General features: G+C 34.9%; 1 protein-coding gene across 1 annotated transcript in view; it reads right to left on the reverse strand.

Moving 5' to 3' along the window:
• Positions 1 to 1,304: 1,304 nt before the first annotated feature.
• The window catches only part of LOC119609063 (zinc finger protein 62 homolog), a 114,475-nt gene continuing 97,153 nt past the window's right edge, over positions 1,305 to 18,626 (reverse strand). Inside the window, exons 5-6 of the mRNA XM_037963748.1 lie at positions 8,491 to 8,691; positions 1,305 to 1,864 (exon numbers count right to left, since the gene is read on the reverse strand). Of these exons, the coding sequence (XP_037819676.1) occupies positions 1,501 to 1,864; positions 8,491 to 8,691 (565 nt within the window). The 3' untranslated portion in view covers positions 1,305 to 1,500. The remainder of the gene's footprint in view (positions 1,865 to 8,490; positions 8,692 to 18,626) is intronic.

An 18,626-nucleotide genomic window follows, 5' to 3' on the forward strand; every position in this document is an offset into this window, starting at 1 on the left:
TCTAATCTATAGTCTAGTCTGTAGTCTAGTCTATAGTGTTGTACATAGACTAGTCGATAATTTGGTCAGTCTAGTCTATAGTCTAGTCTATAGTCTAGTCTAGAGTCCAGTTTATAGTGTAGTATATAGTCTAGTTTGTAGTGTAGTGTTGCCTATATTCTAGTCTATAGTCTAATCTATAGTCTAGTCTGTAGTCTAGTCTATAGTGTTGTACATAGACTAGTCGATAATTTGGTCAGTCTAGTCTATAGTCTAGTCTATAGTCTAGTACATAGTCTAGTCTATAGTCTAGTCTATAGTCTAGTCTATAGTCTAGTACATAGTCTAGTCTATAGTCTAGTCTATAGTCTAGTCTATAGTCTAGTCTATAGTCTAGTCTATAGTCTAGTCTATAGTCTAGTCTATAGTCTAGTCTATAGTCTAGTCTATAGTCTAGTCTATAGTCTAGTCTATAGTCTAGTCTATAGTCTAGTCTATAGTCTAGTCTATAGTCTAGTCTATTCTAGTCTAGTCTATAGTCTAGTCTATAGTCTAGTCTATAGTCTAGTCTATAGTCTAGTCTATAGTCTAGTCTATAGTCTAGTCTATAGTCTAGTCTATAGTCTAGTCTATAGTCTAGTCTATAGTCTAGTCTATAGTCTAGTCTATAGTCTAGTCTATAGTCTAGTCTATAGTCTAGTCTATAGTCTAGTCTATAGTCTAGTCTATAGTCTAGTCTATAGTCTAGTCTATAGTCTAGTCTAGTCTATAGTCTAGTCTATAGTCTAGTCTATAGTCTAGTCTATAGTCTAGTCTATAGTCTAGTCTATAGTCTAGTCTATAGTCTAGTCTATAGTCTAGTCTATAGTCTAGTCTAGAGTCTAGTTTATAGTGTAGTATATAGTCTAGTTTGTAGTGTAGTGTTGCCTATATTCTAGTCTATAGTCTAATCTATAGTCTAGTCTGTAGTCTAGTCTATAGTGTTGTACATAGACTAGTCGATAATTTGGTCAGTCTAGTCTATAGTCTAGTCTATAGTCTAGTCTAGAGTCCAGTTTATAGTGTAGTATATAGTCTAGTTTGTAGTGTAGTGTTGCCTATATTCTAGTCTATAGTCTAATCTATAGTCTAGTCTGTAGTCTAGTCTATAGTGTTGTACATAGACTAGTCGATAATTTGGTCAGTAGTTCAGCCAGTAGACTATTCAATAGTCAATAGACTAGTCAGCAGTATATTTTTCTTCCATCTTATTTTCTATTATTTAAAAATTTCGATTTTCCAGGCCTGTTTAGGCAAATGAGAAGATATTGTTTGTATTTGTTTCTTTTAGGTTTATTTACATGAAAAAACTACAAAAAAAGGTAAACGTGTGTATAAAAGTGTTTAACAAATACTGGGTTTATGTCTTTGCTTTTACCTGCCATAAATAAGTAATACCAAGTTTGCGTAACAAAATAATGTTTTAGCAAAAATCCAAACCTTTTAAAAATAGTTTTACTGTTTAAATTCTTTGTATTTCCGTTATTTTTCATTTTTATGCTTTTGTTTCAAATGCTGCCGATATTCTTGATGAGAATTTGTCTTAAATATTTCTTTAATTTGATTTCCATCTTCTTTTTGCTGTTCCTCATTTGTCTTCGCTTCTTTTTGACACTTTTCACATTCGAATACAAATTTTCCAGCGTGTTTTTCAGTTTTCAGAACATGTTTACGCACATTCTCCCAGGTGCTAGTACGAAAATCGCAATGAGGACAGGAGTAGGGTTTCTCACCGGTATGATGACGCATATGTCTTTGTAGATGTCCCTTGATTTTGGTTTTAAACGAGCATTTCTCGCAATTGAAATGTTTGCTTTCTGAGGTGGGTTTGTGGGACAGCAGGTGTCTGAAAGTGAAATGAAAAAATGGAATAGAAATTAATTATTGTGGAGAAATCTTTGGAGTAGTAAAAAATCTAGTCAACAATTTCGAATACACCAAATTCTATAGATCGGATCGATCTTATCGTCATAAGAACCAGCCATTGCTTTTGATAGAGCTTCTATAAAGAGAACTAAAAGCTTGAGATGTCCTTTATTGGGGGTGATGTGGTATTTAGGATTTGAGGTTATGTTTGCTATAAAGCATTTTTGGGCTTCAAAATGTTTAAACGAGCGAACTAGAATCTCCAAAAAATGATACTTAGGAATGGATCTTCATTTCATAAGCCAGATGAGAGTTGTGTGGGTACTTTACAAACACACTGACCGACTATATGAATCGTTGTTACTTGCTCATTTGGTTTCAAACGAAAAGAATATCTCTGACCATTGAGGCAGGCTTAATTAGCAACAAATAATGTTGCTGCGTGATTTGCCACCTCATTTTTATCTTAAGCAAAAGTACAAGTGTGTTTGGGTGTGTGTGCGTCTGTAGACAGAGGAGGCATGTGTGCTACTCGTTTTAAGAGACAGCTACATAAAACGGCGGTTCCTGTCTTTAAATGACCATGTTACGTTAAGTTTTTTGTTCTAACGTAATGGCCAAGGATTTGCCACCAAAAGAAGAACGTGTACACAGTATGTTTTTCTCGTTGGGCTGTGTTCCTTGTTCTTTATATGGTTGAATTTTAAATCGATTTCAGTGGAATTGTAGAATTTGATTTTTAATTGAATTGAAGTCATCGAAGAAGCATGAGGGAGAGAAAGATCGTTTGAAATGTGATTAAATTGAATTACGCAATTCATGATTATGAGCCCCAGGAACGAAACAATAGTTGTAGGTTTCTTGCTGTGGTAAATAAGCAACATTGTTCCAATCGTTGTGGCAACATAATCATCATTGTCATCGTCATCATCATTTTATGCAGCAGACAATTGGCGTCGGTAAATGTCAGTTTTGAACACGCATTTATTGCCAACTAAACCAAGAAAAAAATTGTAAAATTTTAATAAAACAAACAATGCTTCTAAATTCAACTATTTTCCATTGTACTACATATAGCTGATCCCACTAAATAATTGTATATTCATTCTACATATGAACATGTAAAGATCAACATATTTCAAGGTTAAATTGGTTACAATAACCACCGACTGACCGCCACCGCATTATACAAAACAACAACAAAACGAAAAGAAAATCTCTACAATTACACTTTTACATTGGGCTGCCTTTTCAGCATGATCATATGAAAATGTTGCAAAATGTGTAAGAAATTGTATTGATATTTACTTGTTGTTTTTGGAACATCAGGGTCGACAGCAGCAACGGGGAAATGTTGCAGAGAAAGACAAATGTGTGGGGCCTAGTAGAAGTAGAATAGTCTATAGTCTACACTATAGAATAGTCTACAGCATGGATAATAGAATAGTCTATAGTCTGGATAATATCATATTCTATAGTCTGGACTATATAATAGTCTACAGTCTGGACTATATAATAGTCTATAGTCTGGACTATAGAAAAGTCTATAGTCTGGACTATATAATAGTCTATAGTCTGGACTATAGAATAGTCTATAGTCTGGAGTATAGAATAGTCTACGGTCTGGACTATAGAATAGTCTATAGTCTGAACTTTAGAATAGTCTATGGTCTGGACTATAGAAAAATCTATGGTCTGGACTATAGGATAGTATAGTCCAGACTAGTCAATAGTCTGGACTATAGAATAGTCTATAGTCTGGACTATAGAATAGTCTATAGTCTGGACTATAGAACAGTCTATAGTCTGGACTAGTCTATAGTCTGGACTATATAATGGTTTATAGTCTGGACTATGTAATGGTTTGTAGTCTGGACTATAGAATAGTCTATAGTCTGAACTATAGAACAGTCTATAGTCTGGACTAGTCTATAGTTTATAGTCTGGACTAGTCTATAGTCTGGACTATAGAATAGTCTATAGTCTGGACTATAGAATAGCCGATAGTCTGGACTATAGAATAGCCTATAGTCTGGACTATAGAATAGCCTATAGTCTGGACTATAGAATAGCCTATAGTCTGGACTATAGAATAGCCTATAGTCTGGACTATAGAATAGTTTATAGTCTTGACTATAGAATAGTCTATAGTCTGGACTATAGAGAAGTCTACAGTCTGGACTATAGAGTAGTCTACAGTCTGGATTATAGAATAGTCTATAGTCTGGACTATAGAATAATCTATCGTCTGGACTGTAGAATAGTCTATTGTTTGGACTATAGAATAGTCTATGGTCTGGACTATAGAATAGTCTATGGTCTGGATTATACAATAGTCTTTAGTCTGGACTATAGAATAGTCTATAGTTTGGACTATATAATATACCATAGACTGGACTATAGAATAGTCCATAGTCTGGATTATAGAATAGTCCATAGTCTGGATTAGAGAATAGTCTATAATCTGGACTATACAATAGTCAATAGTCTGGACTATAGAATAGTCTAGAGTCTGGACAAAAGAATAGTCCATAGTCTGGACTAAAGATTAGTCTAAAGTCTGAATTATAGAATAGTCTAAAGTCTGGACTATAGAATAGTCCATAGTCTGGACTATAGAATAGTCTATAGTCAGGACTATAGACTAGTCTACAGTCTGGACTATAGACTAGTTTATAATCTGAACTACTAATAGCATAGTCTGGACTATAGAATAGTCTCTAGTCTGGACTATATAATAGTCCATAGTCTGGACTATAGAAAAGTCTACAGTCTGGATTACAGAATAGTCTGTAATCTTTACAAGGGAGGGCCCCTTCTAATGTCATACAAACAAATCTCCTCCTTTATGTAACGCACCAAATTCGTTCTACAATAATCTGAAACCTTAACATCATGATCATCAGCAAAGTCCACCTCATCATTTGTAACATGCTGAACAGCAGCTACAGCACCAACCATAGTAATTTTTGACGAGGTCCGTATAAAAAGTTTTTTATTACAAAACCCTTAAAGGAAATAAATTGTGGTTTCTCATGATCAATTTTTTGATTACTCTACGTCAAATCATGTTGAATATGAGTAATAGTCTAGAGCTAAGTCAAATTTGATAGCATCTGCTGATTGCAGTTTTTGGACCTGCGTAAAAGCTTAATCCAAGAGGATTGTTACAATATAATTTAGAAATTCTTAGAAAAAGGAGTCAAGATCAAACCCACATGTTTGACATAAAATGAATCTGACGTTCCCGATCTAAAAGAACTATGCTGTAAAATATAAATCCGTTTAAGAAAACTTTTCGTACAGCCCTTTCATTCAACCATCCAGTATTAACTTCATCACCGTATTTAGATTATTTCGTATTGGTTTTTCTGTGTTATACAGTGGCAATTGCATTTAAATGCAATTGGTTGGTTTGGCTAGTTCCATTTTGCAGTTGTTGCTCTTTTATATGCAATTCTTCTTTTTATTGTATTTCAACTCTAAACATGCATAAGTTTTGCAATTCTTTATTTTGATTATTTCTTATACGATCGATCCAGCATATTCTTCGAGAGAAACGTCTTTAGGTTGCAGTAAGCAAAAGGAATTTCTTGTCATTTTGTTGCTGTTGGTGGAGCAATGTTGTGTGTGTGTAAAAATTCACAGAACATATCAAAGCGATCGATAAGTCACGTTTCTAGAGGCAGAATGACTTGTTGTTATTATTGCTGTATGCAATGTTTTTTTTTGCATTTTTTGTTTGTTAAACTTTTAAAGGACATTGTCGGCATTTTAATCTTCAGTTTTGTGTTTTAATGTCTACCATATTGATTTTGTTTTGGCGACAGTTTTAGTTGTAGTTATTGGATTTGGCTGCTGCTGCTTTAATAAACTGTGATCGAAATATCAGCAATTTATAGATCAGTTGAAAATAAATTTATTTAAAAACAGTGCGTGTTTTAATGTGATTTGGTGTTTTAGTTTGATTTTAAATGGGGTTTTTGGAAAAATGGAGGTTGTTATGAATAAGGGTTTTTTTTGCGAAAAGTTCACCATATTTTGATCGGAAGTATAGTCTATATTCTTCTTCTAGTTCAGTTCTAGTTTAGTTCTAGTTCAGTTTTAGTTCAGTTTTAGTTCAGTTCTACTTCAGCTCTGGTTCAGTTTTAGTTCAGTTCTAGTTCAGTTCTAGTGCAGTTCTAGTTCAGTTTTAGTTCAGTTCTAGTTCAGTTTTAGTTCAGTACTAGTTTAGTTCTAGTTCAGCTCTAGTTCAGTTCTAGTTCAGTTCCAGTTCAGTTCTAGTTCAGTTCTAGTTCAGTTCTAGTTCAGTTCTAGTTCAGTTCTAGTTCAGTTCTAGTTCAGTTCTAGTCCAGTTCTAGTTCAGTTCTAGTTCAGCTCTAGTTCAGTTCTTGTTCAGTTCTAGTTCAGTTTTAGTTCAGTACTAGTTTAGTTCTAGTTCAGCTCTAGTTCAGTTCTAGTTCAGTTCCAGTTCAGTTCTAGTTCAGTTCTAGTTCAGTTCTAGTTCAGTTCTAGTTCAGTTCTAGTTCAGTTCTAGTTCAGTTCTAGTTCAGTTCTAGTTCAGTTCTACTTAAGTTCTAGTTCAGTTCTAGTTCAGTTCTAGTTCAGTTCTAGTTCAGTTCTAGTTCAGTTCTAGTTCAGTTCTAGTTTAGTCTAGTTCAGTTCTAGTTCAGTTCTAGTTCAGTTCTAGTTCAGTTCTAGTTCAGTTCTAGTTCAGTTCTAGTTTAGTTCTAGTTTAGTTCTAGTTTAGTTCTAGTTTAGTTCAGTTCTAGTTCAGTTCTAGTTCAGTTCTAGTTCAGTTCTAGTTCAGTTCTAGTTCAGTTCTAGTTCAGTTCTAGTTCAGTTCTAGTTCAGTTCTAGTTCAGTTCTAGTTCAGTTCTAGTTCAGTTCTAGTTCAGTTCTAGTTCAGTTCTAGTTCAGTTCTAGTTCAGTTCTAGTTCAGTTCTAGTTCAGTTCTAGTTCAGTTCTAGTTCAGTTCTAGTTCAGTTCTAGTTCAGTTCTATTTCAGTTCTATTTCAGTTCTAGTTCAGTTCTAGTTCAGTTCTAGTTCAGTTCTAGTTCAGTTCTAGTTCAGTTCTAGTTCAGTTCTAGTTCAGTTCTAGTTCAGTTCTAGTTCAGTTCTAGTTCAGTTCTAGTTTAGTTCTAGTTTAGTTCTAGTTTAGTTCTAGTTCAGTTCTAGTTCAGTTCTAGTTCAGTTCTAGTTCAGTTCTAGTTCAGTTCTAGTTCAGTTCTAGTTCAGTTCTAGTTCAGTTCTAGTTCAGTTCTAGTTCAGTTCTAGTTCAGTTCTAGTTCAGTTCTAGTTCAGTTCTAGTTCAGTTCTAGTTCAGTTCTAGTTCAGTTCTAGTTCAGTTCTAGTTCAGATCTAGTTCAGTTCTAGTTCAGTTCTAGTTCAGTTCTAGTTCAGTCTAGTTCAGTTCTAGTTCAGTTCTAGTTCAGTTCTAGTTCAGTTCTAGTTCAGTTCTAGTTCAGTTCTAGTTCAGTTCTAGTTCAGTTCTAGTTCAGTTCTAGTTCAGTTCTAGTTCAGTTCTAGTTCAGTTCTAGTTCAGTTCTAGTTCAGTTCTAGTTCAGTTCTAGTTCAGTTCTAGTTCAGTTCTAGTTCAGTTCTAGTTCAGTTCTAGTTCAGTTCTAGTTCAGTTCTAGTTCAGTTCTAGTTCAGTTCTAGTCAGTTCTAGTTCAGTTCTAGTTCAGTTCTAGTTCAGTTCTAGTTCAGTTCTAGTTCAGTTCTAGTTCAGTTCTAGTTCAGTTCTAGTTCAGTTCTAGTTCAGTTCAGTTCTAGTTCAGTTCAGTTCAGTTCTAGTTCAGTTCTAGTTCAGTTCAGTTCTAGTTCAGTTCTAGTTCAGTTCTAGTTCAGTTCTAGTTCAGTCTAGTTCAGTTCTAGTTCAGTTCTAGTTCAGTTCTAGTTCAGTTCTAGTTCAGTTCTAGTTCAGTTCTAGTTCAGTTCTAGTTCAGTTCTAGTTCAGTTCTAGTTCAGTTCTAGTTCAGTTCTAGTTCAGTTCTAGTTCAGTTCTAGTTCAGTTCTAGTTCAGTTCTAGTTCAGTTCTAGTTCAGTTCTAGTTCAGTTCTAGTTCAGTTCTAGTTCAGTTCTAGTTCAGTCTAGTTCAGTTCTAGTTCAGTTCTAGTTCAGTTCTAGTTCAGTTCTAGTTCAGTTCTAGTTCAGTTCTAGTTCAGTTCTAGTTCAGTTCTAGTTCAGTTCTAGTTCAGTTCTAGTTCAGTAGTTCAGTTCTAGTTCAGTTCTAGTTCAGTTCTAGTTCAGTTCTAGTTCAGTTTGGTTCAGTTCAGTTCAGTTCTAGTTCAGTTCTAGTTCAGTTCAGTTCTAGTTCAGTTCTAGTTCAGTTCTAGTTCAGTTCTAGTTCAGTTCTAGTTCAGTTCTAGTTCAGTTCTAGTTCAGTTCTAGTTCAGTTCTAGTTTAGTTTAGTTTTCGTTCAGTTCTAGTTCAGTTCTAGTTTAGTTCTAGTTCAGTTTTAGTTCAGTTTTAGTTCAGTTCTAGTTTAGTTTAGTTTTCGTTCAGTTCTAGTTCAGTTCTAGTTTAGTTCTAGTTCAGTTCTAGATCAGTTCTGCTTCTATTACAGTTCTGGTTCAGTTCTATAAATTAAATTAAGTACTTACCTTTTCAAATGCAATTTACTTTTGCCCACATAATTACAATTCTTCTCCGTGCACTTGATACTTTCCATAGAATGTGATTTCATATGAGTGTTCAGAAAAGACTTACTCACTGCTGAATATTCACAATTTTCATGGGTACATTTGAAAAGATGACGTTCTTCCGAGACATGATGTGTCAAGTGATGCATTTTCATGGAATGCCTAAAAATAATTGAAATAAAAATAATTATTTTACAAAAACCAAAAAATGTATTTCAACATTAGCCGTCTAAATTTACATACAAAGTTCTATTTTATTACCATCAAAATTAAATCTAAAACTTTTCGTTCTCCAGTTTGTTATATTATTTTTATAGGACTTGTATAATTAGATTAAATCAAAGTTATTAGAATTTGTAAGCAATTTTTCTAGTCACGTTTTTAGGCAACATAGTACGGAATAGAGGAAAAAAGCCGAACGTGTCATTGCAGATTTTTTTTGCCATTATTTTGTTGCCTTTTTCATCTAACAGAACACATTTTATCCTTTTTTGCAGTTGTTGTTTTTTTGTTTGTTGAACAAAAGGAACAGAAAGTACTACAAGGTGAATGTGGACAACTGACCAATTTTAAAATTCAAATTGAATCTCAACAGTTGACATGAAAACAATAAAAGTGTAAAACTTTGCACGAGTTGTGGAGTGAAATCATTTTGCCAAAAATTGTTTAATTATTTTGAAAGTAAATGGAGAAACTAGAGATTTAATAAAATGTATATACGAATTGAAATATTATTAATTTGTTAAGTGTAATTTAACTAGGAAATCCGTCCATTCTGAACTAGAAATGAACTAGAACTGAATTAGAACTGAACTTGCACTGAACTTGAACTAAACTAGAACTAAGACTGAACTAGAAGAACTAGAACTGAACTAGAATGAACTAGAACTGAACTAGAACTGAACTAGAACTGAATAGATCTGAAACTAGAACTGAACTAGTACTGAATTAGAACTGAACTAGAACTGAACTAGAACTGAACTGAAACTGAACTAGAACTGAACTAGAACTGAACTAGAACTGAACTAGAACTGAACTAGAACTGAACTAGAACTGAATAGAACTGAACTAGAACTGAACTAGAACTGAACTAGAACTGAACTAGAACTGAACTGAAACGGAACTAGAACTGAACTAGAACTGAACTAGAACTGAACTAGAACTGAACTAGAACTGAACTAGAAACTGAACTAGAACTGAACGAACTGAACTAGAAACTGAACTAGAACTGAACTAGAACTGAACTAGAACTGAACTAGAAACTGAACTAGAACTGAACTAGAACTGAACTAGAACTGAACTAGAACTGAACTAGAACTGAACTAGAACTGAACTAGAACTGAACTAGAACTGAACTAGAACTGAACTAGAACTGAACTAGAACTGAACTAGAACTGAACTAGAACTGACTAGAACTGAACTAGAACTGAACTAGAACTGAACTAGAACTGAACTAAGAACTGAACTAGAACTGAACTAGAACTGAACTAGAACTGAACTAGAACTGAACTAGAACTGAACTGAACTGAACTAGAACTGAACTAGAACTGAACTACTGAACTGAACTAGAACTGAACTAGAACTGAACTAGAATGACTAGAACTGAACTAGAACTGAAATAGAACTGAACTCGAACTGACAGAACTGAACTACTGAACTTGAAACTTAGAACTGAACTATAACGGAACTAGAACTGACTAGAACTGAACTAGAACTGAACTAGAAACTGAACTAGAACTGAACTAGAACTGAACTAGAACTGAACTAGAACTGAAATAGAACTGAACTAGAACTGAACTAGACTGAAACTAGAACTGAACTAGAACTGAACTAGAACTGCACTAGAACTGAACTAGAACTGAACTAGAACTGAACTAGAACTGAACTAGAACTGAACTAGAACTGAACTAGAACTGAACTAGAACTGAACTAGAACTGAACTAGAACTGAAACTAGAACTGAACTAGAACTGAACTAGAACTGAACTAGAACTGAACTAGAACTGAACTAGAACTGAACTAGAACTGAACTAGAACTGAACTAGAACTGAACTAGAAACTGAACTAGAACTGAACTAGAACTGAACTAGAACTGAACTAGAACTTGAACTAGAACTGAACTAGAACTGAACTAGAACTGAACTAGAACTGAACTAGAACTGAACTAGAACTGAACTGAACTGAACTGAACTGAATAGACTGAACTAGAAAACTGAACTAGAACTGAACTAGAACTGAACTAGAACTGAACTAGAACTGAACTAGAACTGAACTAGAACTGAACTAGAACTGAACTAGAACTGAACTAGAAACTGAACTAGAACTGAACTAGAACTGAACTAGAAACTGAACTAGAACTGAACTAGAACTGAACTAGAACTGAACTAGAACTGAACTAGAAACTGAACTAGAACTGAACTAGAACTGAACTAGAACTGAACTAGAACTGAACTAGAACTGAACTAGAATGAACTAGAACTGAACTAGAAACTGAACTAGAACTGAACTAGAACTGAACTAGAACTGAACTAGAACTGAACTAGAACTGAACTAGAACTGAACTAGAACTGAACTAGAACTGAACTAGAATGAACTAGAACTGAACTAGAACTGAACTAGACTGAACTAGAACGAACTAGAACTGAACTAGAACTGAACTAGAACTGAACTAGAACTGAACTAGAACTGAACTAGAACTGAACTAGAACTGAACTAGAACTGAACTAGAACTGAACTAGAACTGAACTAGAACTGAACTAGAACTGAACTAGAACTGAACTAGAACTGAACTAGAACTGAACTAGAACTGAACTAGAACTGAACTAGAACTGAACTAGAACTGAACTAGAACTGAACTAGAACTGAACTAGAACTGAACTAGAACTGAACTAGAACTGAACTAGAACTGAACTAGAACTGAACTAGAACTGAACTAGAACTGAACTAGAACTGAACTAGAACTGAACTAGAACTGAACTAGAACTGAACTAGAACTGAACTAGAACTGAACTAGAACTGAACTAGAACTGAACTAGAAACTGAACTAGAACTGAACTAGAACTGAACTAGAACTGAACTAGAACTGAACTAGAACTGAACTAGAACTGAACTAGAACTGAACTAGAACTGAACTAGAACTGAACTAGAACTGAACTAGAACTGAACTAGAACTGAACTAGAACTGAACTAGAACTGAACTAGAACTGAACTAGAACTGAACTAGAACTGAACTAGAACTGAACTAGAACTGAACTAGAACTGAACTAGAACTGAACTAGAACTGAACTAGAACTGAACTAGAACTGAACTAGAACTGAACTAGAACTGAACTAGAACTGAACTAGAACTGAACTAGAACTGAACTAGAACTGAACTAGAACTGAACTAGAACTGAACTAGAACTGAACTAGAACTGAACTAGAACTGAACTAGAACTGAACTAGAACTGAACTAGAACTGAACTAGAACTGAACTAGAACTGAACTAGAACTGAACTAGAACTGAACTAGAACTGAACTAGAACTGAACTAGAACTGAACTAGAACTGAAATAGAACTGAAATAGAACTGAACTAGTACTGAACTAGAACTGAAACCTAGAACTAACTAGAATGAACTAGAACTGAACTAGAACTGAACTAGAACTGAACTAGAACTGAACTAGAACTGAACTAGAACTGAACTAGAACTGAACTAGAACTGAACTAGAACTGAACTAGAACTGAACTAGAACTGAACTAGAACTGAACTAGAACTGAACTAGAACTGAACTAGAACTGAACTAGAACTGAACTAGAACTGAACTAGAACTGAACTAGAACTGAACTAGAACTGAACTAGAACTGAACTAGAACTGAACTAGAACTGAACTAGAACTGAACTAGAACTGAACTAGAACTGAACTAGAACTGAACTAGAACTGAACTAGAACTGAACTAGAACTGAAACTAGAACTGAACTAGAACTGAACTAGAACTGAACTAGAACTGAACTAGAACTGAACTAGAACTGAACTAGAACTGAACTAGAACTGAACTAGAAACTGAACTAGAACTGAACTAGAACTGAACTGAGAACTGAACTAGAACTGAACTAGAACTGAACTAGAACTGAACCTAGAAACTGAACCTAGAACTGAACTAGAACTGTTGGAACTTAGAACTGACCTAGAACTGGGAACTAGAACTTGCACTAGAACTGAAACTAGAACTGAACTTAGACCTGAACTAGAACTGAACTAGAACTGAACTAGAACTGAACTAGAACTGAACTAGAACTGAACTAGAACTGAACTAGAACTGAACTAGAACTTGAACTAGAACTGCATAGAACTGAAACTAGAACTGAACTAGAACTGAACTAGAACTGAACTAGAACGAACTAGAACTGACTAGAACTGAACTAGAACTGAACTAGAACTGAACTAGACTGAACTAGAACTGAACAGAACTGAACTAGAACTGAACTAGAACTGAACTAGAACCTGAACTAGAACTGAACTAGAACTGAACTAGAACTGAACTAGAACTGAACTAGAACTCTGAACTAGAACTGAACTAGAACTGAACTAGAACTGAACTAGAACTGAAACTAGAAACTGAACTAGAACTGACTTATGAATACTGAACTACGAACCGAACTAGAACTCGAAATAAGAACGAACTAATGAACTATTAGTCTAAAATATCGACTCGGTTAATACAGAATATAGAATTCACTAATGTCCAGACAATAGGGTCGACTATAGCCCAAAGTATAGACACAACTATAGTCCAAAGTATAGTCTCGAGTATATTCGATAGTTTAGATTATAGTCTCGGATCTAGACTGAAAAATATATTGCATTTTTAGTTCAGACCGTAAACTAAAAATGCAATATATAAATGGATGTTGTACTCCCCTAAAAACCTCGACACATCCCATGCCCTTCTCATATAATTATCTACATTTTTTAAAACTTTCTCCATCAGTATTACCAAAGAATGTATCCTCTATTTTGAAAAATAAATTCAACATCATAAAATCCATAAACCTTGCTAAAGGGAGGAAGAAATAAAATTTAATGTTGTTGCTGCATGTTTCGACAAAAATATCTCTTCATATAAAGATTAGCTTAAACATACTTAGTTTGGATACTTGTACAAGTATAATGAGATCCCTCCATTGTAAATGTCACAAATATATGATGTTGTTTTGCTGCAATTTTTCCACACTAACGACCTAGATGTCTTTCGATTTCTTCAACGCTTTCAAAATGATGACATTGGCTGGATGGCTGACTAGTTGGTTGGTTGCGCTCGTATGGTTTCTAACAAAACAACTAGTAATTCAGCACAACAAAAATATTACGACAGGAGTAGTTTAAGTTAGTTACGACAATGTACGGTACCGTGTATGGGTATCTTTTTTTCAGTATGTTAAGCCATTATCCTTTTTTCCGTTTTGAGTTTGTATGAGTTTACATTGAAAATAACGATAAATTTGTAAAGTTGTTATTGTGTGTATTTTACTACAAAGTTTGTTTGTATTTACGATAGTTACATCAGGTAATTTTTGTTGCAACAAACAATGATGCAACCTAAAATCAATGTTGTTCAAATTCATAGGGAGTTGGGTAATGCTAATGAAGGTAAAATTTAATTAAAAAGAATCTAGTTTATTGTCAAGACTATGGAGAAATTTAAGTTAAGTAGTCTTCAATCTGGACTATATAAACGTATTTAATCTGGACTATGGAGTTGACTCTAGCCAGTATTTTAGTATGGACTATAGAGCCTTCTATAGCCAGTACTATATAGTTGTCTATATCCCTCTAATTTTACATGACATTTATACAATTTTAATGAGTTGGAAATTACAAAACAAAGAATATTTAAAACATGTACAATTCTAATGCATTCTTATATATGTACTTATTTTTTACTCAACATCAAAATTCTATCTGCAAACATTAATTACTTAAGACAAGTGTCATAAATATTTATGCGAGTTGTGGGAATAATACAAAATGAACAGCCAAAGAAGAAAAGAAGACATTTTAAAACGCCAAAAAATGTTTTACTTCTTAGGAAAAACAAAACATTTCTACATGTCATAAGAGTAAGAAGCTTTCATGGAAAAGTCCCAAAACATAAGGACACCTACAGTTAGACAATCATACATACTATAGAAACAGCTTCAAAACAAAAGAATACAACTTTTGTCAAAAACACCCGGTTAAGACATCGAACATCCTGATACTGACAAAGAGCCACATGAAGGGAATGAATCTTCTAATGCAGGATGTTAACTCCGCCTTGGATAAAACTTATCAGGTAAACAACAACAGAAAGCGACAAAGAACATGTTTGTTTCTTTGGTGCATGTTTTAACATGTTTAAACATTTACCGTGTTAGAGATTTGCTTTCTTTACGGGAGGGAGGGGAGACACAAAAGACGCGAAAAGGAGGAAGGCAGGAGGAACGAACGAACGAACGAACGAACGAACGAACGAAACGAACGAACGAACGAACGAACGAACGAACGAACGAACGAACGAACGAACGAACGAAAACAACGAAACTAACGAACGAACGACGAACGAACGAACGAACGAAGAACGAACGAAACGAACGAACGAACGAACGAACGAACGAAACGAACGAACAACGAACAACAACGAAAGAACGAACGAACGAACGAACGAAACGAACGAACGAACGAAACGAACGAACGAACGAACGAACGAAGAACAAAACGAACGAACAACGAACGAACGAACGAACGAACGAAACGAAAACGAACGAACGAACGAACGAACGAACGAACGAACGAACGAACGAACGAACGAACGAACGAACGAACGAACGAACAACGAACGAACGAACGAACGAACGAACGAAACGAACGAACGAACGAACGAACGAACGAACGAAGAACGAACGAACGAACGAACGAACGAACGAACGAACGAACGAACGAACGAAACGAACGAACGAACGAAGAACGAACGAACGAACGAAAACGAACGAACGAACGAACGAACGAACGAACGAACGAACGAACTAAACGAACGAACGAACGAACGAACGAACGAACGAACGAACGAACGAACGAACGAACGAACGAACGAACGAAACGAACGAACGAACGAACGAAACGAACGAACGAAGAACGAACGAACGAACGAACGAACGAACGAACGAACGAACGAACGAACGAACGAACGAACGAACGAACGAACGAACGAACGAACGAACGAACGAACGAAGAACGAACGAAGAACGAAAAACGAACGAACGAACGAAAACGAAAACGAACGAACGAACGAACGAACGAACGAAACGAACGAACGAACGAACGAACGAACGAGAAACGAACGAACGAACGAACGAACGAACGAAAGAACGAACGAAGAACGAAGAACGAACGAAACGAACGACGAACGAACGAAACGAACGAACGAACGAACGAACGAAACGAACGAAACGAACGAACGAACGAACGAACGAACGAACGAACGAACGAACGAAGAACGAACGAACGAACGAACGAACGAACGAACGAACGAAACGAACGAAAAACGAACGAACGAACGAACAAAAACGAACGAACAACGAACAACGAACGAACGAAGAACTAACGAACGAACGAACGAACGAAACGAACTAACAACGAACGAACGAACAACAACGAACGAACGAACGAACGAACTAACGAACGAACAACGAACGAAACGAACGAACGAACTAACACGAACGAAAACGAACGAACTAAAACGAACGAACGAACTAACGAACGAACGAAGAACGAACGAACGAACGAACGAACGAACGAACGAAACGAACGAACTAACGAACGAACGAACGAACGAACGAACTAACTAACTAAACGAACGAACGAACGACGAACGAAGAACGAACGAACGAACTAACGAACTAACGAACGAACGAACGAACGAACTAACTAACGAACGAACGAACTAACGAACGAAAGAACGAACTAACGAACGAACTAACGTAACGAACGAACGAACTAAACGAACGAACTAACGAACGAAACTAACTAAACGAACTAACGAACGAAACTAACGAACTAACTAACTAACTAACGAACGAAAATAAAACGAACGAACTAACTAACGAACTAACGAACTAAACTAAATACGAACTAACGAACGAACTAACTAACTAACTAACTAACTAACTAACGAACGAACACTAACTAACGAACTAACAAAACGAACAACTAAAAAACTAACTAACTAACTAAACTAACTAACTAAACTAACTAACTAACTAACTAACTAACTAACTAACTAACTAACTAACTAACTAACTAACTAATTATCACGATCCTCCCTCAATATACCCTAGACCCTTTCAATTATGCACAAAATTTCGGCCCCATATTTGGCTCTATCTCTCCTTTCTAGCAAATTACTTTTCATCAATAAATTGCTCAAATACATCGGATTAGGATTCTTTACAAATTCTTCGGAATGTAAACGAAATTGGAATTTCGGAAGCTTCAAGTTTGTATAGGGATCTAGAAGTGCACCCGTATGTTAGATCTAGAAGTGCAGATCGTATGTTAGACGAATTTCGCACACGAGAAATTAGTGTTAGAGCCAATAAGTTATAATTAATGATGGAGTCATTCTCGGTATGCAAGTGAACTCAAGTCAAGTTCACCTTTAGAAAACTTTTATTTTAGGAATGTATGGGAGTTTATGATAGCATTGAAGCATGATTTAACTGACTCCAATAAAGTTAATTGATTGTGGACAACGCCATTTATTTCTTTGTTTGGTGACATTTAGGAGTGAAAGAAAGAGACCAATTTTTTCCGAATTGTTATCGAAAATGGTCATCTTTTACAAAAATTTGCGAATTCTTCATTAAAACTATGAAAGGCTGAAAGATATAAAAATCTTACTTTCAAAGCTTACATGAACATGAAACCATGTTGTACTTTTTTCGCTTTGTTGGCGGCTAATTTCACTGATCAACATCAATAACCAACTAGATTCGTCAGCATTAGAATTCCTGAAGTAAATATTTATTTATTATTTTTCATTACCAATTTCTTTAAGTGTACTAAGAAACCATCATGCATGTTTCTCTTTACAACTATGTGAGTTCGTACATGACAGCTACACCTCAACTTTAATACATAAAAGGAAAATAGAACAAAAAGGTATATATTAACAAGAAAAATAACAACATTAGTTTTCCTTTATCTTCATTAGAATTCAAGCAAGTGTAAAACATTTCGTCAAGTTTTTTTAACGCATGAATTACACCTTAATTCCCAACAACTGCATCCTTTAAATTTCAACAGTCTTTAGAGAATTTCCTAAAAATATTTGTATTCAGCTTGCAGTCAACTTGTAGGAAAATCTTAGCATTTAAATAAATGTTTCAGGTCTTGTAAAGATTTTACTTGTTTTCCCCCTAAAAACCATTAACGGAAGTAAAGACTTTTCTGTAAGAGTATTTTAAGAAGGGGGTGGTGGTATAAATATGTTTTCAAAATTTGGTTTTGTAAGACTGAAAACTGTGTTGTCATTGTTTTTTAGATTTTGTTTTTGTTTTAAGTATGGCTAAATATTTTGTATATTTTTTGCGGCTTCTGTTCGGCGTTAAAGAGATTAATGCAACGGATGTCTGATGATGACATGGTAAGGATTGTTTTCCTTGAAGTTGTATCCAGAATGAGAATATTATTTGGGAAATTTCATTATTGTGGGTTTGGAATAATCAACATAGTTTTAAAATGTTTATCTTAATAACTAAGGGCAACATTTTTCCATCACATCTTTTGCCATAAGATCCATCATTAAAATATTCAAAGCACTTAATATTAGCAGTCTGCAATGAAAGGCTTAAAAATGCTTGAAAATGTAAACTGAATCCTTCCATAATATTAGTCAGGGATGGAAAGTAAAGTGGTTTAGTAGTTATTAATTTAAGTACTTTTAGTCTCCAAAAATACCCCCCAATAAGAGTCTAGTCTTAAGACTAGTCTATAGTCTAGTCTATAGTCAAGTCTAGTCTATTGACTAGTTAATAGCCTAGCTAATAGTCTTGCCTATAGTGTATTATATAGTCTAGTCTA

This window comes from Lucilia sericata, unplaced genomic scaffold (assembly GCF_015586225.1).
Source record: "Lucilia sericata isolate MDLA Ls3-8-SP2 unplaced genomic scaffold, ASM1558622v1 Contig000926F_arrow, whole genome shotgun sequence".
NCBI lineage: Eukaryota > Metazoa > Arthropoda > Insecta > Diptera > Calliphoridae > Lucilia > Lucilia sericata.